Source organism: Netta rufina (genome assembly GCF_964035555.1).
Source record: "Netta rufina genome assembly, chromosome: 2".
NCBI lineage: Eukaryota > Metazoa > Chordata > Aves > Anseriformes > Anatidae > Netta > Netta rufina.
In genome coordinates, this window is record NC_140124.1 from 156,247,830 (window position 1) to 156,271,926 (window position 24,097).

Consider the following 24,097-nt stretch of genomic DNA (forward strand, 5'->3'; position numbering starts at 1 on the left):
GAGTGATATAAAGTTGAAAAATAGCCTACAATGCATTTACATTTTACTTGCAATGATCTCTATCCTTTAAACATTTTTCAGTAGCTTAAAACTCCCTTTCCACCCCGTCCTTACATTTATTCTGCCAGAAGATAAAGGTTTAATTTTTTGTCCAAGGTCGTTTTCCTATTTTGCATTAATGTTAACGTACAACAGAAATATAGGAAAGAAACTACCGTATGTGAGATGAAGGGATGAAGATACATAGATTTAAAGGGACTTTACAGAAAGCCAGCACTTTCCTTTTAAAAGGAAAAAAAAAATCAACAATTGAATTTACGGTTCTCAGAAGCACAGCAGGGATGGTACATAATGTCATGAAAGTACAAATTTATAAAAATCTGATCAGCTGAATGACATTTGCAAGAATGCTGCCTTCAAGGGAGTTCTGAGTTGTTAAGGTCCATTGTAGCATTTAATGAAATACAGCTCCTGATAATTTAATCTGATGCGCCTGAAAATTAAAAGTGTAAGCACTTTGAGGGGGGGAGGGAGCTGATGCCAGTCACAGAGGGTGAAGTTCTGCTTTCAGTGCGTTGAAGATACAAGTGTACACTGGAGTAAGTACTGATTACTGCATTTACTCCAGCAGTACTGTAGAAGAAATTTGAGCCAAATTTGTCACAGAGAAGCAGTAACTTACATGTATATCTCCTTTTCTTTCTTCAGCCCTCTTCCTTTCCAAAAAATTACTAAGGCAAGGCAAGACAAGGCAAGGAATCTAACTTGGATGGAAATCCAACTACTGAAACCACACTTTGGCTTAGTAAGTAGTACAGATATCCAGGATACATTGCTTATTTGTAGTGTTTTGCTACTTTGTTTTGGTCATTTGATCCTTCTTTTTGGATACACAACACCAAACACCTCTTCTAATAAAGACAAGGAAATACTTTTGAAGTTTGCCTTTTCTGGACCATTCTTTCTTGGGAGGTGAGCTCAGATGAAAATAGCCAAGCAGAAGCAGATGTAATTATGGAATTTATGTGAAAGAAAAGAAAAGAAAAGAAAAGAAAAGAAAAGAAAAGAAAAGAAAAGAAAAGAAAAGAAAAGAAAAGAAAAGAAAAGAAAAGAAAAGAAAAGAAAAGAAAAGAAAAGAAAAGAAAAGAAAAGAAAAGAAAAGAAAAGAAAAGAAAAGAAGCTTCAAGATAAAAGAAAAAGGAACAATTGTTTTAATCCTATTATGAGCTTCATTAATGCAATTAAAGAACCTTATATTTCAATTAGGCTCTGTTTCAAGCTGCTTTACTCTAAGGCACTTCTCCCTCCAGTACCACCCTTTAACATACCAGACATGACACACAGTGGTAATACAGTCTTTCTGTCCCACTTACTCTAGCAGGAATTAGGTTCTTTAATAACTTCCATAATTTGTGCCTAAAGGATTTAGAAATGCCAAACAGGGATACAAGTAGGATATGTCACAAGGTCAGATTTCTTTACTTAGTGTGGGACAGCAAACAACAGTGTTCTTCCATTTGAAGGTCACAAAGCAAGCAGAGGAATGTTTTTCAGTGAATGAGAAACTGAGGTTGCATTTGGTTAGCTAAAAAGCATTGTGGATTTTGCGTATTTTCCTGCTTATGAACAGAAGGGTTGTGTCTCCCCCTCTCCAGAACGTAGATTATTTTGTAGCATTATTTTCAAAATTCACTGTCAAGTTTTTGACTATGAAGAAATGAAGTAGAAGGATAGAGTGTGGAGGGGTCTCATGCCAACAGATACTAAAGACAAAATAAGCAGAAGAAAAGTAATGGAAAATGGAGGCTCTCCCCTGAAAACCTTTTACATCCCATACTCAGGCCAGCCCTGTAACCTTGGGTGTAGACTCCAGTTTTCCTTCTCCACATTCACTACACCTCAGCAGCTGATTCATCTTGGGCAACTGTACAAGGAGAGGAAATAACTCACCCTGGTTTAATCCTCTGTTCACTAAGACCTAGAAAACACCCCACCTGCACAGTAACCACCTCTTTCATTTATAATTCCATTTGGCACTCTGAATATTGTTTGGTAAAGGATGCCATACATTTTTCATGACTGTTGGAAGGCCTGGAAGCTCTTCAAATGCATCATTCTCTCAAATTTAAATGGGATTTCAAAAGCAAAACACTGACTTTCACAGTACCACCTCTGAACTCTACCTGAATATGGAGTAAACAACTGAAGAACTTCACTGAGTGAAAAACAGGAAATGTTGTTGATTGAGAATGTGAGAAAAATGCTTAAGTGATGAAATATCAAGGAACTTCCTTCTTCCTAAGTGCTTCAAGGAGTCACAATTTTGCCAGTGATTCATCGTGCTCATTCCTCAGTTAGAGGCAGATTTGAGTGTAAAAGCACAAGGGGAAGGCAGCTTTTCACCCTGAAAAGCAATTTTCTGTTTGGTTGCAGGGAAAAGAAAAAAAAAAAAAAAAGGAAGGAAGAAAGAAAAGATTGAGAAGAGTGAGAAATAAAACTATGTACAAGTTCAGCCCAAGAGACCTTGCAGGCCTGGGAACAAAAAAAATTTAAATGAACCATTGATGCGCTCTGATGGAGAATGCTGTGAAGGAGAAATAATAATACAAACAAAAAAGAGTGAGATTGAATGGAAGGTTAGCTTTATGTCAAGAGCAGCATCTGCTGCTGTGTACACAGGACATGAATTACAAGGGTTACTGCATACTCAGTGCTTCTGGGTACCGGATGCTCACCAGCTGAGGTCACAAAGACAACTTCCCCACAGGGCAAGCTCTAGTCAAGGATGTGTACCATATGAACTTCACTTGATTTTCATGCATTTGTCCACAAAAGAGTATTATAAAAAAAGAATTGAATATATTTGCTCATTTTAGGCAATCTGAAAGTGTTGACAGCTAAGCAGAGGAAGAGTCTGCTCAAATAAAGGAAGAGCTACTAATGCCAGGTGTCCCTCCTCCCCTCTCCTGGAGATGGCAGGGATGGCTAAACCTTTTAGGAAACAGCTTTTGATTTACAGAAACAACAGGGTAACAAATACAACATAATTGAATATGTTGAATTATGGATTCAATAATGCAGAGTAATGATTTAGGACCTGTGTAAGGTTATCCACCATACTGCTTTAATCTGCCCACATCCGTGCATCGACAACCAAATACTGTCCCCACAATGGCACTGTTCCAGCAATTTCTCACCAAAAACTCCAAATTTCCTGCATGCCACAGGACAATGTCCTATGCCACTATGCTGTTCTCTCTGCATCTTCTGCCTTCATATAAAACTAGTATGATGGACTCGTTTCTTCCTTACATCTTCTTGATCATCGAAAGGGCAGAAGTTGACTTGCTTTGAATGTAAAAAAGTTAGTTTGGAGGAGACCACCCACAGTTATAGAAAGGTTTGGTAAACAAGATCTATCAGCAGATGAAAAGCTTTGGAAAAAAAATGGGAGAAAATAGGGCCATGGGAGACAGGTTAATTGCCTGTAAACAAATAAATAAATAAATGAGGCTTTTTTATTATTTAGTGAAGACAAACCAGGTAGTAATGGACTAATTTCATGGTAGGGAATATTTAATGCTTCACAAAACAAAAACAAAAACAAAAACAAAAAAAACATTTTCAGTAAGCCTGTCAAGTAACTGATCAGACTGCCAGAAAGGAATGAAGAATAATTTTCACGGGGTGTATATAAAATTCTCATCTTTTTCTCTGAAACACAGAGAGAACAAAATCAAACTAGCAAAAATGGAAAGGGAATGATACCAGCTAATACATTTGGACCTTGCTGAACCTTTCCCTGCTACGGGTGACTTAGGGTCCTCCGAGATGTTGATGAGATGGGTGATGAGACAGGTGATGGGATTTGCAACACAGTCCTCCACTACTCAAAGTAGAAATAAATAAATAAATAAATAAATCTATATGAATAATTATAGGATGTGAGTAACACCTTTGACTTTTTCAGATCTCTTGGGCATAAGGTGGCCCAACACCACTTCTGTGGTTTAGTCTTAAGTAATGAGGATGTCTTAAGAAAACTATTTTCTGGATGCCTTATGAACACATCTGGACAATAAATCAGACTGAAAGGCTGGTTAAGGCTCTTTTCCTTTCTTGGGATTGAAATTAGATATTTTCAATGATTAAATCAATTATTAAAAGGATACTGAGAAAAATTCAACTGAAGAAAACTTTTATTTTGGTTAAAAGCTCTGTGTCTCACCTGCGAGTCATGTCCAGCATGGACAATCCACACCAACAGAGAAGTGGTACAAACATCCCACCACCAACCCTCTGTGGGGCATAGGCATCCATTTATACATTTCCTCCTGCAGCCTCCATTTCTCCAACAGTCGCTGTCAGTGGAGACATCAGCTCTGGGGACACTCATGTCCTATGCTGTCACAGCAAAATTCAGCAGAGCTTAATCTATCTGCAGCTTTTACCAGGTTGATATCTGATGGTGCTTTCAAGTACCAGTACACCAGTACATTTTGTTAGCAAGGTGACAAGATGGAACCAGCTCAGCTGTGGCAGGGTGCAAGGAAATTTACTCATTTTGTTGGGACACTTAGTGAACATGCAGAGAGCACTGTGCGACAGAGATTAAGCATGTTTTGGGTACTCCTGTCAGCTACTCAAGTACTTCTACATCATGATGTTGTCTGTTAAATAGTTCCAAAGTTACCCAGATTTTGCAGGTTTCACAGATGCTCTGATCCTTTTCAGGTGCAGCTCTGCCCCTGGTATATCCCTCCCCATCTTTCACCTTGCTCCTGGTGGGTTCAGCCACATAACAGACTTGTGAATAACAAGGAGTCTTTTGGCTATCTCGGTGGGATGATCCAGGCTCAGACAGAAGTGTTGATTCGAATATTTTGTCGCTCCTCCTCTTCTTCTATTTAGTCATAGGCATCAAACTGAAATGACTGTGGCGTATGTTTGAAAATCCCTCCCTCTGTTATTTGGAGATAAGCAACTCAAAGGAATAGAAGCTCTAATATTTAAAATAATATTTAAAAAATAGGTGAAGAGACAGAAGGTCAGGGCACAGAGTCAAAGCCATGTCTTCCCTTCTACCTTCTGGTGACAAGTCCATATTTTATTGGTTTCCATTGGTAGATCCGAAATGATCATTTTTTGCATTCTAAAAGTATTATGAGGACAGACGACTGACTTTTTTAGGAATTGGAACTGTATTTAGAAGACAGACTAGAAAAAAAAAAAAAAAGGAAACAACAACAAAAACAACCCAAACAAACCAAACAAACAAACAAACAGAAATGGAGTAGCTTGCCCTGCAAGTGTTTGTTTGTTTTTCACTGAAGAACCATCTGTGGATGGCTACACGGTGGTCAACATTTCATCCGCCTCCGCAAACAAAGCATGTCCACCAGTATTTTATGATATGTTTGAGAACATTCATTCAACATCCTCTTTCTATTGTTCAATCCTAATTGGCTTTGGATGCTAAAACACAAGGGAGGCTGCAGTAGAGCAGTAAACCAGTACCCATGCTGCCTGTCGCTGAAGGCAATGCTGCTGAAGGACACTGGGGATACATGCTGCAAAGTAATCTAATTCCTGGTAGCCACTGGATGTATATGGTAATGGTTATTGATGCAGCAGGCTGCTGTGCAACACACGGTGTGCCGTAGCCCGCAGACACCACAGGCATTTCACTACAGCACTGCTCAGAAAGGCAACAGCCTGGGGACTGAGAAAGCAGAAAGTATCCTGCACTTGGTCGGGAAGCAGCAGTGTCAGATGGTGGGATGTATTCTGCTCTCCTCATACCAGATTACTTCTGGTATCCTATTTCCACGATGCTCTTCCCAGTGCACGACAATGACACCAAGAGCAGAATCTGACTTTGAGGCTCTTCCACTGCATGCTGGAAAGCACTCCAAGTGATTACAGAGAAATGTGAATTAAAACAATATAGGCCCTGATCCACTGGATTTTGTTTCTTACCTCCGTCTGCTACTCCGTGGTCTCATTTTATACTGCACAGATCAGTCTGCTGCCTGGTTGTGGGCATGCTGCTCTCATTTCTAAATCCTTGGACTTTCAGGTCTGACTTTATTGCATGCTGTTGTACCACTGCTATATTTAAACCTTCCTAACATGCCATACCCAGAATTTAATGTCCCCCCTGCCAACACAATTTGGCTTTATGCAAGCAGTACCTGTATTCAGCATTCTTTTTCTCTCTGAGATAAATTTCCAGGTGGATACGGTAATATGTCATGTCTTCCCCCTGTCTGTCCTCTAGCAATTAACTACCATCACCTATGCGATCATGGTAGAAAAAGATTTGATTCCTCATTTTACTTGGGATTAGTCTCTGTCAGAGCCTACGGGTCCAACTAGTGCCTCAGTCACCTCTTCATGCTGCCTCTATTCTCTCTTCTTAGTATTGAAAAAACCCAACCCTTTCATATCAAATCAAGAACTCCTTTACAGCTATAAAAAAAAACAACAACAGCAGTAAAATAAGTGTGTAATAAATATCCTTGCTGACCACACTGCAACTACTTCAAAGAGAGGGTGACAGCAGGGGGAGCTTGGAAGTGCCCTCACCAACAAGGGCTTGGTCTTACATCACCTGAGCATAGGCAGAACAGGTCCAGTGACAGTAACTGTGATCAGCCAAGGGCAGAGTGACCTCCAGATGTGTCTGTACAAGTGAGGTGGGTCCAAAGCCAAGCTGGAAGGTCAAACCAGTGAGTTGGGTCAGGTTCTACATGGTACAGGGCCAAGCAGGCCAGACCTATGATGTAGCTCATGAAGAGACCAAGAGCAAGGGACTGAGCTTTAATGCATCTCCTGCATTAAATGCTTTAATGCATCTTTCTTGCCACACTTTGTGATGTAGCTTTGTCAAGTTCTCCCAAAGAATGACCCAGGTCTCCAGAATCTTATGCCAAGAACCATTCCTCATGGACAACTTGGATGCTGTCACCTTCTTCTGGCATGGGAGACAATGTAACTGCGAGGACACAACCTGCTGTTGGGGCCACAGGACAGCCCTTAGTCTTGTTTTATTGAGTAGTATAGATGTATTTCTTTCTGAATAGCATATAAGTTTTCCCTCTTCCTACAAACCCTCTTTATTTCCAACCCATTTGCTGGTCAAACATCGTTATCTGCTACTCTTCAAGGAAGGTGCCTTGCCAACCTAGCTCCCACACCCCTCACCTGTGTGGCTCAACAACATCATCCAAAGCACTACTGAAAACATAATCCTTAATCTTAATGACTCCTGTTTGTGTAAATTCTCTATAGAACTAAAGGTGATTGCTAACTAAGGCCAGGACACTTGAGAGCCAGGCAGAAAATGTTTGGATGAGGCAAAGTGATTTCTGGGGTTTGTAACCAACCACCTCTCTAACCAAAGCTGACAGAAAATGCAGAGTCTCACCACCTCTGTCAAAACAAATCAGTGATTTTGGTCCCTAAAGAAGGTGCCTAACAGGAAAGCGCTTTTATTTATTTATTTTTGAAGGGAGGATGGGGAGGAAGAGAAGATGAGAACACAAATCAAAGAATGATTCATGGCTGCAACATTTTCTGATTAGATAATGATGGTTTGTGATACAATATGAACATGTCCTGTTTACGTTGCACCTTGCCATGTGATCTGACAGGCAACAGTAAAAGCAATTATGCAAACACTATCCCTGAAATATGTTTCACAAGATACTGTTACAGATATCCAGTGCTGGAGACTAAAATCTCCCCAGAAAGTATTTCATGTTCCTTATCGTTAGGTAGTTTTTTCTTAGTATCTACCCTGATTCTTTCCTGCTACAATTTAAGCCCATTACTTCTTGTTCTTTCCATCTGTAATAAACAAAAAAAAGCAATGATTATTCTTTTCCTCTTTGGAGCAGACTTTTATGTACCCATAGACTGTTATCAACCCCTCCATCTTGTCTTTTTTAGCCTAACCAACTTTCTTTTTTGTAATCTCTCCTCTGCAGCCAGGCTTGCAGGCCCTCAGGGCTCTCCTGCTGCTTTTCCACTCTTACTAACTGGCCTGAGCCTTGAAAGGAGTGCCACTGCTGAAGCCTTGCTGAAGCCTTTACCATCACTAACACTAAATGATTATTTACCTGAGAGATCATGTCTGTGTGGGTACTTGTAATCTGTCAATGTATCGTTTTCTATCAGTCTTTAGAGAGTTTGCCCTATTATTTGATATGGTATCTTCAGTTATGTTACATGGCATTGTATTCCTCTTAGGTCAAAGGAACTAGAACTTACAGAAAAATCGATCATGGCATTTTTGATTATATTGGTGATAGCTGAAAACAGTCATTATTACATTCTTACACTCCTAAATAGTCAATAATAACCCTTTTATCTTTTAAAGACACAGCTGGGGAGAGGGTTAGGAAAAGTTTAGAGGCCATGAGAGGAATTCCAGATTCCTCCACTTAGAAAATATAATTTTACCTGCCTGAACTGTCCCCAGTACTACTTAATCAGCAAATATGACCTGTGTAATAGACAGAGCTTTCACTTTCATTAATGGAAAAGAGAAACATACCTTTGACATCAGTGGAAACCCTAAGTTACTACATCCTTGCAGATGATTTTCTTTTCTTTAAACTCTTAAAAAAAAAAAAAAAAAAAAAGTGGGGGGAGTGGAGAGTGGGAGAAGTATTTCCAGACTAATATGGATGTAATAAAATGTCTTCTGGGACAGATGCTGAAGAGTAAAGATAAATAAAAAAATGAGTCTATTTTATTTTTTTATATGCTTCAGATCTGTGTTAGAATAAGGCCTTCTACAGTATAAAAGAACTGATGCACGCATTGTTTCTCATAAATGGACAGTACTATTGTCTATAAAAGAGAATGATACATTTTCCCTCACTAGGCCAAAAAAAAAAAAAAAAAGCAAGCTGTGGAGAATATACACAAGATGGACCCACTAAAACAAGAGCTACTGAGGTATTTATTGAGACCTACAAAATATAATGGATTTTTCACCCATCCTATAATTATTTTTCTTATGAGTTGTCTTAAAAAACATAATAATTAAGTTGTGTTTTATGATTAAGGCATGCCTCGTTTAGATATTTGCTAGTCTTTTAAGATCATTCCATAGAAGAACTCGGTTCCAGTTTGCTCCAGTCTACCTAACCAGGAAGGCAGGTGAATGGAAACGGTGCAGGCTTGCTCTGAAACTGTCTCCCTGTGCGAGGGTCAGGTACCCAGGAAAAAATTAAGGATGAAATTCTTCACTCAGAGGGTGGTGAGGCACTGGCGCAGGTTGCCAGAGAAGCTGTGGATGCCCCATCCCTGGAGATGTTCAAGGCCAGGCTGGATGGGGCTTTGGGCAACCTGGTCTGGTGGGAGGTGTCCCTGCCCATGGCAGGGGGGTGGAATTAGATGGTCTTTAAGATCCCTTCCAACTCAAACCATTCTGTGATTCTATGATTCTAACACACCAACCTATCTGCTGGCCTTCCGTTTCCACTGACCTCTCCAAGATGAGTTTCTGTTAGAGCAAGGAACACTGATATTGATGCCATTTGGACACAAAAATGCTCTGCTGTAGAGGGGCATCTAGCAGGTGATTCTCAAATTGGGAAGCATCACACTTGGCATGACCGCCTACTGAAAACTGTGTCCATGAGGCAGAAGGCAGGAAAAGATGAAACTAGGTCTTTGGTATCCCCTAGTTTCTAACATCTGTGTTTCTGTTGGCACAGACACTTCACCATCTCAAGGCACCCACATGCAACAAGGCATTTTCTCCTCTTTTTCTGAGGGGAAGAATAAGCACATCAGAACATGAATTCTTTATGGCTTAGAAATATAACAAGAAGCCTCTGGCAGTAGAGCAGTGAAGGAACAGTGCTTTCTTTGCCACTGTACCTGTAAACTTGGGAAAAGCATTTTGTGGCTTGGGATTTTTGTCTTTGTGGATGCAAAAGTCCCTTCATGTTTTGTAATATGCACTAGAGAGATTTCCCTGCCTTTGGAGCATCTACTTCATTTTATGTGCCTTGGTGATAAAATACTAGAGCTTAAAAAGTCCTTCCTATCTGTGTATGTTTGCCTTTTTCTCTGCGGGACCAATACTTTTCAATTAACTTGGAGAATATGTGTAAAAGAGACATTCTTGCCTTACAGGAAAATCTGTAAGGTGAATCTTACAGGAAAATACAGTTTGAAGATGGATTTCCACCTCACCAGAACTTAGACGTAGTGTAATGAAATACATGTGGTTGCTCAACATTGACAAAAGATTACTTCAAAATAGTAAACAGCAATACAGAAATAGATATGCCGATGCTGATATTAATTGATGATGGCCTCCATAAACCATGAATAAATAGATAAGCTATGACAACTAATACTACTCAGTTGTAAGTGTAGCAGAAACGGGGACATTTCTTACCTGGTGTAAAAATCTTAACTCCAGGCAGCCGCACAAATTTATACTATCTGAGGATCAATAATAGAGGTTAAAAGAAGCCCAGGGTTAGATTTTCTTTCTACTGAACGAATTGAAATAAAAATCCAGAAGACTGATGCTGCTGGAAGTTTGAGCAGAACCAGGCAAAGTGTGGTTTCCACATTCAGATTTTCATACACTCCTGGGGAAACCAAAACTTAGTGGCAGGTTTTCATTTGGGTGAATGTCTGAAAGAAGCTTCTCCCCGTTCACCTAGAATGATAATGAGCCTTTTCAAGTGCAACCTCAGCCTCCTACATTTTTAGATTAGTTTAATTGCACTGAGATCACTGATGTGATTTTTCATGTGCACTGTTAATTGCAATCTAAGAATAAAGCCTGCAGAGCTTGTTGGTTAGTGATTTGTCTATTAAGAAATACAAACATTAATGATAAAATTGTTGGGCCTACTGAGACAGAACTGATAGCTGGCTTACCTGGCAGGACTGGCTGGGTTTACAGCTGCTCATCTGTATTTGGGCAATATATTGGACAGGGCTGTTTCCCAAAAATAATAATAATAATAATAATGGGGGAAGGATGGGATTGTCCATGAAAGAACTTTCTTCTTTAGCTAACAGGTGCAGATCTCACAAAAGCACTAGGAACTATTGAATACGTAGGACTGATGTCTCATCTGGCCATATAAATAGTTCTGGTTCTTCACAGGTTTTATAGCCTGAATCAATGGACTCAGCACACATTCCTCTCTTAGCCTGAATATATTGCAAAAATAGGAAGCAACTGCACCAAAACAAATTCAATATTAATTTCCTACAAAGTGCAAGGCCCAGCTGCATGTTTCCCAACTTAAGCCATTTTAGCAGCTTACAAAGATCTGGATCTCTCTCTCTGCAGTCTCTTTTGTTAACCAGGGGGTCCACAGGGAGTCTACATCCCAAACTTTGCTTTCCTGTTAGATGACAAAAATCCACAGCAAACTGTCTCTCTGTCATACAATCTGTGTCCAAAATATCTGCTTTACATTAAAGAAGATTAAAAATACATCTGAGCAGCTGATTTTCAGCTTAAAAGTTAAGCTCTGACTTTTACCTGCATTTTTTTAATAAAAAAGAGCCAATTAAAAGATTTTCACTTCAAATTTATCTCACTGGGAAGTCATGTTTGTTGGATTACGATCAGTAGCAAAGAAGTAACATCAACTCTGATGCTTTCCAATTATCAAGCACAATGAGAAAAAATGGCTTGCTTGATACTGCAGTCCAATAAAAATATGATGAATATTATTTAGCTCTAATCTTAAATTGTACTTTTTTTTTTTTTCAGGTTTCTGTACAACTCAATGCATATGAATGGGGTGTCAGTGTTGGCAGTGGGGGGCTGCCGTGGTGGTCTCGGTGGGAAGAGACCAGGAGCTGCCCTGTGCCAGACACACTAGGCTGGAATGCTGGTTCCAGCCTGCTAAACCTGACAGTTAAGCCAATTTTCCATCCTTTCGTTGTTGTTTTTCCTTTTTCCCCACTTAGTGAGTCCATATCTCACCATGTTGGCTATCTGTGTCCACACCTGATGTGCTACGTATCTACACACATACATTCATGTCTAAGCACCTGCTGTACTCATGGAAGTATCCTTCGGAGTCCACCCCAGAGACTAGGGAGTGAATCAGTTTGATCCAACATAGGCATTTACTGGGGAATCAGATGAATATTTTTTCCATTAGCTGTTGATTGCACTGAATTGGCAGTTCAGTTGCCCACCCACAAGCGTCCAATTATCATTTGAGACAACCTCATTCTCTATGAATCTTCTAAATAAAGACAATCCTTATGTGATACTATGCTTTTCAAATGTTTTTCTGAAGTCCAGAAGTCAAGTCTTTCTCATCACCTTTGTCTAAGCAAATTCTTTATCCTCACAAAGAAAGACAGTCAATTACTTTTTCAAAGTAAAATTAAATGCCATTTTGTCCCAGTCTCTGCTGAACTTTATGCTTTTAATTCTTCATTTCAAAATGTCTTCAAGAGCTTTGTGTATTGCTGCAGTCCGGTTTAGTGAGACTATAATTCACTCTATTGTCTCCTTTTGAGCATAATTAACAACTCCTGGTTTCCAATTCTCATAGTGCCAGGCCATTTTATAACTTTACTACAAATGTATCGCAGCAGGTCTGTGACTTCTTTCAGGAATATGGAGAAGACCTTTAATGAAAGTGCTCTCAAGTTTTGCCAAAATGGAAATAAATGCAATTTCATTATCCCTAACTTCTTCTTTCTTACATATCGTTTTCTCTTCATGATTGATATTATTGTTATTAAAAACAGTAGGGGAATAAACACTTACTTTCTCACCCACTTCTGACCATCTGAGACACCCCAGGTTTTCTGTAACATTTAAATATGACTAGCATAGGTGACTTGTGATTTTCAGTGGAAAAACAGTTTACTATAGTGGAAACAAGGACCACTGTCCCTATTAAAAAGATTAGCTGATAAACTGATGCTTATGTGAACCAAGTAAAACATCAAGGCACAGAAATCAGGTTAGAAGTCCCCATATTGGAATTCTACTTTTAATTTCACTGTTTGTTTTCAAAACCAACATTGCATCTTTACTGATGTTGATTATCAAAACCTGATGAAGTACCTCAGGAATGATGGCATTTTTTGGATGGTGTCCCTGTGCCAGAAAGGAATCACTCAGAAGGGGCTACCCACTGAACAGCAAAAGGCTATGCTGCCCATACAGGAAGGTTTCCAGCAGAGGTTTCCAGCATGAGCACTGACCAAACCGAATCATTTTCCTACTTGATGAGATCTGACAAGATCACAGCCCAGCATAACACTGCTCCAGGCTGTACAGCTGGGACTCAAACTGGGATACTTATTTTCTATTCCTGCTTTTCATCGGATGTCAGGTTAGGTATACATCTCCAGTGTTAAAATTCCCAACTTCCTGGTATTCCTGGATCCCTTAAATGGCATGTTGAATAGCATTTCTCAAAGATTTGACCTTTGGCAATGCAACTGGTTGTATATGCTGCCACTGGGCACAAGAATGACACTTTGTGTGGTTTTCCACTCGGTTACCAAGGATTTCCATTCACTCCTCAGTTAAATGAGACCATTAAGAGAAATGTAACTTGCTACTTTATGCTTCTGTCAGCGAGAGAAAATTGCTTTTTAACCTCTGATCCCGCAAAATGAAACTGTACCCTGGAAAGAGATTTTGTTAAACAAAACAGAGCAACAAAAGACAGCATGCGATTTCCTTCTGCCGTCTCCAAACTGTCGCGGATCATATTTGTTCAGCTTTCACACACAAAACCCTTGCCTTCGAAATACCAAATCCAGATCCCTGTGTATAATGTAATGGATGTTCCTAAATCTTGACGTGATCCAGCCCCAGAGCTGGATAAGTACAAGGCCACTTGCTGTATGGTTGCTAAACACCACAGCGACTCACTCACCCTCTTACCAGCCAGAGCAGCTTCATCAGTGATGCCTCACTGCTAAACTTGCCCTCACTCCTTCTGCTGTATCTTTCCCTCCTCCTCTACTCTTTCTTTTTTGTTGTTTTATCATTGAGAAAGCAGTGATTTCTGCTTAAATACAAAGTGAGCTCACAGGAACATTTTTTTTTTTTCCTTCCAAAAATCCTCCTGGCCATGGTTTATAGTAAAAGAAAGATTAAACTACCACCTGGCTGAGTAAACTGTCTCTTTTTGATGGTACAAATGAAGGGATGTTCAGCTGTGATTATGAATAGCCTGAAAGATTTTACCTTCACATGCAAGAGCACCCAACTGCATGATATTCAAAGGCTCTAAACAAACCCTTTCCCACTTTCCCAATAAATATTTGATCACACGGATCCATTATTTACAGAAAAAGGATGGGTTTAAATAAATGTTATGGCTCAGACCTCACTGAGGTTAAGTTGCTGCATTCACGCAGATCATTTATCATTTGGACTGCCGCTGACTCGAACACCATTTCCTATAGTAAGCAGCTGCTTTGTAAATGGGCTGCATTAAAATAACAGTAAAACAAACAAACAAACAAACAAAAAACAAACAAGGAAAAAAAATGCACACAAACAGAAGTTGCTGCAAAATAAAACACTCTGAAATCTGAAACTCCAGCCCATCTTTAATGGGGAGTGAGTGGAGCAAAGGAAGCACAAGTTTCATCCCATCCACCTGCTGCTGCTACCTGTTCATCGAGGGAAGGTGAAGGGCGATGTGATGTGGCCTGCTGGCTACTCCTTGCATGCATTAAAAGGAGTGTGGCCGGCAGGTCAAGGGAGGTGATTCTCCCCCTCTACTCTGCCCTGGTGAGGCCTCACCTGGAGTACTGTGTCCTGTTCTGGGCTCCCTGATACAAAAAAGACAGGGATCTCCTGCAAAGAGGGGCCACAAAGATGACATGGGGCCTGGAGCATCTTCCCTATGAAGAAAGACTGAGACACTACGTGAGGACACATCTGACAGATGAAACATCCCTATGTGGTAGGTTCTGCACGATCTGGGACAAGCAAATTAGTGGGATCATTAGAAGGGAATGGACTTTGGGGAAGCAGTGATGCTGGCAGGCAGGCATCAAACAGGAGGATGGAGGGACTGGGATTGACGGAGAACATGAAAAGATGTGGCTTAATGGGAGAAAGAAGGGGTGGAAGGAAAACAAATGGAGGAAAAATGGGAAACTCTGAAGTTGGAAAAATCATTTCTGAGTGAGTGGGAAGCTCAGAGGGGCACCACAGACCAAGAAACAGGAAGGGGCTGCAACTTGGGCATGTTTGCGAGCTTCAGCCAGTTTGAACAGGACTTTTCTACTAACTGGAGATCACAGCACAGATTTGTGAGGACTCTGGATGGCGGCAAAGCTTCCCTCTGCTGCTGAAGAGGGGATTAAGGCTTAGTCATGTAATTACACAGTCACTTCAGTATCGGCTTTTGCTTGGAGTCCTTACAGAGCTCTGAGCTCCTATGGCAGCTTTAATTCAGCTCCCATCACATTCACAGGCAAAACCTGACAGAAGAAAGAATAGCTTCATAATCCCCCAAATAAAACTTCCAAGTGCTAATTACATAAAGAAGCAGCAAACTCATCCATGCTTGCACTCTCAACAGACACAGCAAAGCAACAGTAATGTGAGGTTGATGGTTTACATTGCATTTTAGAGCTAGGGCTGGCTTGTCAGCACATCTTCGTCCTGATGCCTTACAAGACACTTCTTGTCCTAGATGAAGTAGATGTGAAGCTGCATTTTTGTACAGGTAGGGAAGATGCAGGGTCCAATCTCATTGCGTTGTGGTGCCAACTGGCCACAGTCCACAGTTTTAAAATGATTAGTTTTTAAATGATTTAATCACAGCGTAAGTCAGGATCTGAGGGCATACCCCATGGGACAAGGTAGAGAAAATCTGCATTATCACAGCATTTATAAATAGGAAGTCCTTTGAGAGGTTAGCATGCTAGGAAATTAAAAAGAATATAAAAATGTGATTTTGAAACTCAGTTTTTCTTTATTTTTTAAAGTACTGACGAGTTATTTGTGCGCAAGTTGAAGCCAGCCCTTTAATGGTGGTCCCCTGGCAATAAGATCTCTCTGCAAATGTCACAGATTTATGAGGCTTTTTCCTAAAGCTCCAGCCTTCAAAGTGCCCCTCTGTGTATCCCTGAAAGCCAGGCCCAGGAATTGCATCTTTACAGGAAAAAAACTCATTGTTCTTAGACTACACAAGTGGGTCACTGAACTGTTGCTTGCCTTTGCGATGCCAGTGAATCCAAATTAGCTTGACTTCCACGGAGGATATAGGGAAGGAAAGCAACCAGCATTAATCAGAGCGACACAAGCAGCTCTTCCAAAACAAATTAGCTTCAACAGTCAGCACACAGAGTCCTTCAGTCAGCGCGGCCAAGCTGAACTTAGGCCAAACTTCCCGTCAAAAAGAGTAACTGGTTTAATATGTATCCGCGGAGTCTGCGTTTGTTTCTTTTTCTTCCTCCCAATCCATCTGCAGGAAGCTATGAACAAACTGAGCGGAGCAAAACTGCTCATCTGACCACAGCCAGCTCCTCTGTGTGATGTTCATCACACGTAAGCTAATCTTAGAGGCAGGTACTGAGGCTTTTGGGTGTCTAGATCCCTCCCTTTTTTCTCGATAAAGAGAAAGGTGATTTACATGGGACTTATTTTCCGGGGAAATGTTTGCAAGGTAATTGCTGAAGTCTGGACTTTAGAGACAGAGAGAAGAGGCATGTCCAGAGAGTCCATAGGACTTATGTTAGACATCTCTGTAAGACAAAACAAGACATGTAGGAAGCAGTTCCTCTTCCCTGTTAGTTTAAAAGGAGTCCAGACAGCTACCTCAGACACACATGCCTCCACCAGAGGCATTTGTGTCTGGTCAGATAAATTCCTACCTTCCAGAGAGCAATTCACCCCATGTTACAGTTGGCATCTTAAGGCAGGTGGGATGAATCACCTCCTCTAGGGGGAGGCCAGTGACTTTTCAGGTGACAAACATTGACCATGGGTATTAAACGGCCAGGGTCACCATGTCTTCTTTAGGTCTGAGAGATGTGAGACCCTCACAGAAAAGAAAGGCACTGAAGCAAGTTTGCTGCCAGAGACTGCTTCTTCTTGCTTATCTGCCAGACTTGTTTGTCTTTCAGTTGTTGTTTTTCTAACTTGACTTTTCTATTGAAAAAACAGGACAATTAACTAAAATTTTCAAGTTTCTGTGACCAGAAAGGGGTTTCATATGGAAACAGGCCTCTCTTCCTCTAATCCTGGTATCAATATCCAACAACGCATTTTGACCCTGCAAGTTGCTGGGGTCACCAGCTTACCTATTATCTCTAGTGAAAAAAAAAAAGAAAAAAGAAAAAAAGAAAAAAGAAAAAGAAAAAGAAAACAATTATTCTGTAATGATAATAATTTAAGATGAGAAAAATAAATCTGTTAAGAAATTAAAACGTATTTCTTCCAAAGCGCTGACAGCTCCCACTAAGTATTTTATGCCTATGGGATGTCATACTTTTTTTTGTTTATGATTCATTACAAGTTCACCTATTACATACTCTCTTGCAGCAAAAATATAGCAAGCACATAGCACCCAATATAAATCAAGCATTGCTGAAATCAGCTCATATAAAATGATTTATAATGGCAGGGAAATATTTATGGAAATAAAGTGATTATGATATAAGACATTTTTTTCTACATCATGGACAGGCATAAGCATTTAGTAATTATTATAAATTATAAATAGCAATTATTGCTATTTTTCTATAGCATCCACAGAATTTCCCTAGTATCTGAGCACCACACAGTCCTTAGTGAATTTGCCTGGTGAAGCAGGGAAGTGTTATTGTCAGGGGGTGAAGTCTACAGCTGAGAAAGACTACAGGCAATAACATGGCTTGTCAGTTATGGACTCTGGGACTTCCTATGGCATCTAAGGTCAGGAATATAATAAACAATTTAGATCATCTACTCCTCTGCCTGATCCTGCCTCGTACAACAGTAGTAGTGAAGCAAGCTGCCCCAAAAGGGCCACAGATTGGTTGGTGTCTTACCTCTGTGTGGTGACTGGTGAGGAGTTCCACCCACCCCATGACACAGACTGATGCAGGTGCTGGGGTTTTTATTATTTTATTTTATTTTATTTTATTTTATTTTATTTTATTTTATTTTATTTTATTTTATTTTATTTTATTTTATTGTGTTGTGTTGTGTTTTGTTGTGTTTTGTTGTGTTTCGTTTCATTTCGTTTCATTTCGTTTCACTTCATTTCATTTTATCTTTTTCTTCTTGGTGGAAGAGTTCAGACGGAGCACATGAAAATTCACATTGAATAGTAAAATGCTATTGCTAGCACCCACATCTCAAGAAGAGTGAGCCCCTTTCAAAATTCAAAATGCAGATGAACGAGCTCAGCAGGAAGATATTTATATTTGTTTAAATATCTCTATCATTGCATAGAACCTAAACGCCTCATTTTGAACAACTTAAAGAAAAGCTATTTACTGATGCTTTGTTATGTTAATGGATGGATTGGGACTGGTGCTCCAAGTGGTATTGTTGAAGTGACTGCACTTCATTATATGCAAACATTATGCTAAATAACCCATCACTTAGTCTTTATTCTTGGCAGAAATCCCTTCATTAAGGTCTACAGTAGGTCTTCAGCTTGACTGTTTCAGCTATGTTGACATTTCTGATTTCTCAATTTATGTATACATTTGTAAATATACTCACAAAAATATTACATGCACACAAACATACATTCATATACATATATACATATAAATATGGATTAATAATAAAGGTATGTTAGCCATTCTGCATTTACAGGACAATCCCACTGTGCTAGAGGTCGTAGGTAACAGCCAAATGCATTAATGAATTGTTCATTTAAAAATAAATATTTTTTTTTTTAAAAAAAAGGAAGAAAGAAAAAGAAAAAAAAAAGAAAAAAAGAAAACTAATCAGTAAGATTTAAATACCAGTCCGTGCTTTTGATCTCTGAGCAGCACAGGGTGCAGGGAGCAGAAGAGGATTTAAAGGGTGTAAAGCCACAGCAGCTCCCTATAAAGCAGTTCACCACAAAGCTGTCCAGCTGCTCATTCTCTGAAATCTATCCTAGGTATTTCTGAAGCAACCAAAACTACACACACAACCTGGAATGATGACCTATACTTGCAATGCACTATCCATATGTATGGTAGTGGCACCAACATCAATTCCTAGAAAAGCTCTTGAGGGATGTGTGACCAGAACTTTCTTGTCACACTGTGGGAAAAAATGTCCTTTCAGATATAAAATGGGCGGGTATCGTGGCACAAAACACGGGAGACACTGTATACCATTTTACAAACCCCAGGCAGCTGGCCAGCAATCAAAATCACAAAACTTTCACCCATTTTCCAGTCCACATCTCACAAAAGAGGTGAAAGAGAAATCTGAGGTTGCACACCATGATCCTCATCCAGCAGTGTATAGGAATGTTACCTGTCCTCTACAGGAAACCTGAATTGCACATTTTATTTGGCACCAAAATTTATCTAAGCTAGTTTTTCTGTCCAGACTTGTTTCAAGGGCAAGGGAGAATCCAAAGTGTTTTCCAGTAAATACCAGTCAGTACACAACATCTCTTTATGCCCCTAGTAGTGGTTGACTTGCTAAGGGTGACTATATCTTCATCTCGGTCAACATATCTGAGGAATAAAGGACCTCCTAACTGGACAGGTTATTTCAGCAGCTCCCACTGGCTGAAGGAAGCAGATCCTTTCCACTATGCTGAGTTCATTTTCTGCCTGACTACTCCTTGACCTTCTTAGCCAAAATTGTTATTAACTCATTTACAGCTTTGTGATCTGTTCTACTGTCCGTATTAAATTTATTCTTGTCTTATATTAGACTTCACGCAATAAAAATGCAACAGTCTATTTTCAAGGCAAATGCAGGATTAAATGCATGGTGACACACATTATCTCGAATATATATGACTTTAAAACCAAAATGTTGCTGAAGACCACACCTAGTTTCCATAATATCAAAGCTCTCCAAAAATTGTTCTTATTACCCACAATTTACAAGGTACATTTCACCAGGAAATGAGTTGTAGATAATTTTAAAATCACATTACTCCATTTCAGTGGAGTAAAATGCTTATGGTTCCTTCTCCTTCAGGCTGGAGCTTTGTCCTAGACCTTCAGAATTCATTGTGTCAAAGGACCAAGGAGGCAGCACTAGGTACTCACATGCATCTCAGCAACATTTTGTCATAACAAGTCTCTAGGTACCTGAAAATCACCTTGATATTCAACAAATCAATTTATGATTGAGGAAAAGAAAGAAACCATAGCAACTTTTGTTCTGTCAAACTAATGCAAGCAATAAATTTTTTTTCTTTGTTTGATTCTTTTTTTCCCCTTCCTCAATCCCTATAAATTGAATCCCTGTAAATATAACCATCAACTAGGTCTTCTGGTCAAGCTATTTTCAAACAAGATAAATGTTTTTTGTGTGTGTGTATTTTATTCTTGCTCCAGTGAAGGAAAATTAGGAAAACAAAACAAAAACAACCCTCTGGTTGCCTTTAAAAAGTGCTGAACGCCATTCCCGTAACCATTATTCACCAGCCACATCATGTCTTTTGGCAATTCTGTTGTTTTTGAAAAGTGCTGTTGCCTGACTATAGGGAAACACTCCAATAAGAAGCACATATACCCTGAAATGATGCACTTTTTATAACATCTTTCCAAGAACAACAGTAGCTAATTGTTGAGTTTCCTACTGGGAAATGGCTCTTTAATATGCAGATCTCTAAATGACTCCTCTAATGCAAATTGCCAATGCTACAGTAATTTAATATATATATATAAACACATAAAAGTTTAGCTCTTACTTAGAATATGCTTTATCATCTTTCCAGGTAGCACAAATCCGACGCAGCCCATGTGCCATGTGGTTCACAGTCGTCAAGTGTTCTCTTTATTTTAAATACTATTACTGAATGTATCCGTAGGGTTTTTTAGACCCACTTACTTGGTGCTGACTGGCTTTTGCCAACTGCTCATTGGCTGATTCTACATTAGAAGATGCCGTCTCAATGTTGGCTTCAATACTATCTGCAAATTAAGATAATAGAAGATAATTAGAGGGTACAAGCCTAAAACAAAAACTTTATACCAACAGCAATTCAGCAGTTTACTCATGGACATAAAGAGACAAGCAGCTTGTTTGCAAGTCATTGCATTAGAAAGAAATAGGAATTGTACCCCCTTTTGATGAATGAAGGCACCAAAACCCATCAGTTACAGGCAGTACGACTGACAGCTCTCCACGTGTCCCCAGATAAGACGGAGGTTAGCATCTCATCCCACTCCCACTGAAACCAATGGAAAGATTGATAGCACATTCAAGCAAAATCAGCTGAACACTGGCAAATTCACCAGATTAGAGTTAAATTACAGAAGTGACATATCAGATTGTATTCAAATTTATCTCATAATTACAGCTCAGTGATAAGGTTCATCAAAGCGTGGGCTATTGACTGTACTCCAGTGTCTGTATTTGAGCAAGCCCCCTCTTATGCTATCACAGTCAACAGAGAGCAAGTCCACAGGGTGTGATTCATCCCAATACAGTAGCTAACTGCTGCTGATCAGATCAGACAAATCACAACCTCAACTCCTGGATCACATTTCCAAGCTGCAAGAGAGGTCTGCACAGACATCTATCTCAGAATGAGACAAATTGCCAGTGCCTAAAATTCTGGGAGATGAATCTCACCCTAGACTGCTAGGTCTGAGGATAGGAGAAGCTGGAAGAAACATGAGGAATTAAAATGAGTCTAGAAAAGAAAGACTGACAGCCACACATTGCAGCTGGCAGTGAGAGAAATCCCCACTTCCATCAAAAACAAGTTTAAATTTTGACTCCGGAGCTGTGCTTAGAAAGCAAGATGGAATTGCTATGGCATAAAATCTTTTGTGGTTTGTGTTTTAAATGGAAATCTTAGAAACGTTGACCAATTTGTCCCCTAAGAGCTGCACAGTCAGTAATTTCTGGCCACAGTGGAAGAATATGTGCACTTGGTCTGCTTATGTGGGTTTTACAGCAGAGACAGCAGAGATTTACACCACAGAACATATGAAAATGATCAGAAGGAATTCAGTCCATGTCAAAGATTTCAAAGTAAGATTCCAGAGATTTTTCAAATATTTAGTAAAATTAACAGAAATTATTCAGCTGAAGGTATGAACAGTTGGATTAAGACAGAAGATTTAAGTTTTATTTTTTACCCTTTTTTTTTTTTTTTTTTTTTTTAACATTAGGAACATTAAGCCAACTGGCTACTTTTGTGATGGATAAATAACTGAAGGTTTTCGCATAAATAGTAAAAGGTACTTTCGTTCAGCTTTTGGCATTTTTAGTGAAACAGTGTTGCAAGTCTGCTAATACAACTGCATTTCTGAAAATTCAACTTCAAAACAAAACAAAAGAACAACAATAACCCAAACCAGCAGAACTGTGGAACAATGACTCAAACTTCAGCTTAGCATCTATAAACCTATTCGAAGTCTTTCTTCACACCTCAGAGATGTTTTTTTCCGATCCTTTTTGCTATATTATGCATGCCATGGTACACAACAGCAAACTACATGGCTGGCACTTTTATAGATTGATATGCCATAATTTTATTGGCCATTTAAAAAGCCTCTCAAAAAAAAAAAAAAATTATTAGGATTTTAAAACTATGGAACCATGGACCTTGGCTGGCATCACTGAGCTCTGTCTAAATGCTTCCCTTGCAATCAGGACTTGTCAGAAACAGATCAAAAGATTTCTAATAATGCAACTCCTAGATATGAAGAAATACCAAATTTGCTTGTATAACTTAGAAGAGTTGAGTCTACACACATGCACATACCAGTGTGACATCCTGGAAGAGTTTATTTCCAATATTGCATTGATCTGAACGTATTTCAGGGAAAGTGACAAATTTTTATCTTTTCTCTTGAACACCAGTAGAAAGCAATGGTGTTGAATTACCAAAAATGATAAACAGAAACATTAATGGTACAATATTATGCTGCAGCGAGCAATGTTTTTGCCATGTGAGTGGGTCTATCCAGGGTCTACCTCAAACAGGAGTACCTGAGAAACAGCTGTAAGTGAAATGTTGTAGGCAGTTTTCAACCTCTCTCTTAATAATGAGTTGCAAAGCAAGTTTCCAAGGAAAACCCCACTGCACATAGCAGCAGGATGTACCACATATCAACCAGTGCTATCATAATTAATTGGTTTAATGATCCTGTTCAAAAAGAATAGATGTCCTAACTCCGGGACTGCCCTCGGGGTCTTTCCAGCCAGAAACTGAGGTTGACCCATGAATCCGTAGGGGATCATTCTACATATTTTATAGGAGTAGTAGGAGAGGGACATTTGATGTTTTCTTTGTAGGATTGAGGAATAGCTTAGAAGCAGTAGATTTATGGGCTAGATTAGTTCTGTAGGACAGGGGAGTGCTTCCTTTCTGCGTTTGCATGCACTGCTGTGTAATTGGCAACTACAAGCTACATTGCAAATTCCAGCACTGCCTGTATGGCCCTCTCTGGGTTTGGAAACTGCAAGGTACAAGGCAGAGAAACCAAAAGGGTTAGTATGTTCAATATGCACTTAACAAACAGAGGATGTATCAGCTAGAATAACTTGTCACCCACTCAGTGTGACAAATTCTTAGCTACCTAGCTGGTGACAAATGTTTACTTGTATAGCTAACCATGAGTAGAGGATGCAAATTAACCAGACTGGTTTTGCCAAAACACATTTTCATGTCTTCTCCAGAAGATCATAAGAACTAAACGCTGGGACAACACCAGTTTGCATCAATTGAAATTCAGACCCTGACCGTTCAATGACATAACACCACAATCCCTCAGCACTGCGTGGAATGGGTTAATCATGTGTTATGCATCATGTTTTGCCAACACCATCTATGTTTTGCACAGTACAGGCTTCCACAAGTAGTATGGGCATTTGCTACAAGTCCTACATAAGTTGATGTGATGTTACAGGAGGAGACTGGACCCTGGTGGCACTGTTTCTTCTCACTTTCTCTCCTCAGAGGAGAAT

At 39.6% G+C, this 24,097-nt stretch overlaps 1 protein-coding gene across 1 annotated transcript in view; it reads right to left on the reverse strand.

Annotated features, from left to right (window-relative positions):
- The window catches only part of LOC311222575 (t-SNARE domain-containing protein 1-like), a 214,867-nt gene that overhangs the window by 143,770 nt on the left and 47,000 nt on the right, over nucleotides 1-24,097 (reverse strand). The window contains exon 3 of the mRNA XM_084306942.1: nucleotides 21,005-21,087. Within this exon, the coding sequence (XP_084163068.1) occupies nucleotides 21,005-21,087 (83 nt within the window). The remainder of the gene's footprint in view (nucleotides 1-21,004; nucleotides 21,088-24,097) is intronic.